General features: G+C 34.2%; 1 protein-coding gene across 3 annotated transcripts in view; it reads left to right on the forward strand.

The window, feature by feature from the left end:
• Positions 1-1,555, forward strand: part of LOC106884438 (guanine nucleotide-binding protein subunit gamma-1) — a 294,231-nt gene that overhangs the window by 191,947 nt on the left and 100,729 nt on the right. For 2 of the 3 annotated variants that reach the window (XR_008264741.1, XM_052970048.1), the window contains exon 3: positions 353-387. The exons of the other annotated variant lie outside the window; for it this stretch is intronic. Coding sequence is in view for 1 of the 2 variants with exons in the window: in XM_052970048.1 (XP_052826008.1) it covers positions 372-387 (16 nt within the window). In the remaining variant the exon portion in view is untranslated. The remainder of the gene's footprint in view (positions 1-352; positions 388-1,555) is intronic. 3 annotated transcript variants of the gene reach the window in all.

Genomic DNA, 1,555 nt, shown 5'->3' on the forward strand with positions numbered 1-1,555 from the left:
ATATATATAGATAGATAGATAGATATATGTATGTATATATATAGATAGATAGATAGATATATGTATGTATATATATAGATAGATATATGTATGTATATATATAGATAGATAGATATATGTATGTATATATATATATATATATATATATATATATATATAATGTATGTATGTTTGCCGTGTGAGGTAAAAATATAGTCATTGTTCAATTTGAAGGGAAAATCAGACTAGGAATGAATTTCTGAAGGATAAAAACATTTTTGAGATGTTAATATTGTCGTAGACACAACATATGTATAGTTAACTCTGCTAAAATGAAATAACCTTACAAGTATGTTTAAAATTGCTATGATAGGTTGAACAACGAGAGACTCATGAAGCAAATTGAAGGTAAAACAAGACAACCATATTTACAATTGCTACATAATGATAATAATGATGATGATGATAATAATAATAATGATAATAATAATAAGAAAATACTTTCATTGAATGTGCATGTTTCAATGCCATTGGATTCCATTTATTTAAGTACTTGTAAGTCTAGAATGAATGGAATGTAAAAGAAGGCAATTAGAGATTGCTATGATTCAGAAATGCTACAAAATTCATGATGAAGATGGAAATGAAGTGTTTAAAATGTTGAAGATCCTTATTAAATGTGGAATTGGTGGCTTCTTTTGTTTTCTCATTCACTTGTCATTTTGTTTCCTTTCTTGCTTTCCTCTCTTCTCTGTATCTCTCTCTCTCCCACCCACCCCTCTGTATTTCTCTCTCTCTCTCCCACCCACCCCTCTGTATTTCTCTCTCTCTCTCTCTCTCTCTCTTCAACTTTTTCTCCTTAATCTCATTAAGTGTTCAGTTTTCCAAACATGGACTATGGATAACTTCTAGAAGTCCTTAAGATCAGTAGTACTGCAATATGGGATTACTGGCTTTGGATAAATTCTACTGGCAGATTAGCACTGTTAGCCAGGCTTGTCAGAGATTCACATGGGTGTTGAAACCATTCTGCATGCATGCCGTAAGCATCTGAGCATTGCTTCCTGGTGGATTTATATCGAACCTCTGCTGTCTCATGTAGGACAAATCTGTCTATCAGTCCAGTCCATTACAAAGATTGACCAGCCAAGTTCCTTTGACCTGGAAGAGCAAGCAGTTTCCATCTGTCTGGTGGCTATGGTGAAAGTGGCCTTATGTTTGATGAGCTTGAAATGACTGAAGGCAAGCATTTTCCTCTGTGACCAAATTCTCTTTGGTTTCTGGAAATTACATTTAGAGATAAAGATTAAGGTGGGGAGGGAGAGAAAGATAGCGGAATGTACTGATCTCCAGTAAATTTACTGAAAAAAGGGTGTAAGTTACAAGTATCTCCTGTCTGAATGGACTACTCTTAGCAAGATCTTGTAAGCCAGAAAGCACCGATGGGACAGGGTATTTTTTCTTAATAATCTGAGCCATCCTGGATCTTAGGATTCTTTGATTGGCCCTTAATGGCAGTACTCCTATTGAGATGTCTCATTTCATACCTTTTTTTTTTTTTGTGTTCCTCTGTTTC

This window comes from Octopus bimaculoides, chromosome 8, assembly GCF_001194135.2.
Source record: "Octopus bimaculoides isolate UCB-OBI-ISO-001 chromosome 8, ASM119413v2, whole genome shotgun sequence".
NCBI lineage: Eukaryota > Metazoa > Mollusca > Cephalopoda > Octopoda > Octopodidae > Octopus > Octopus bimaculoides.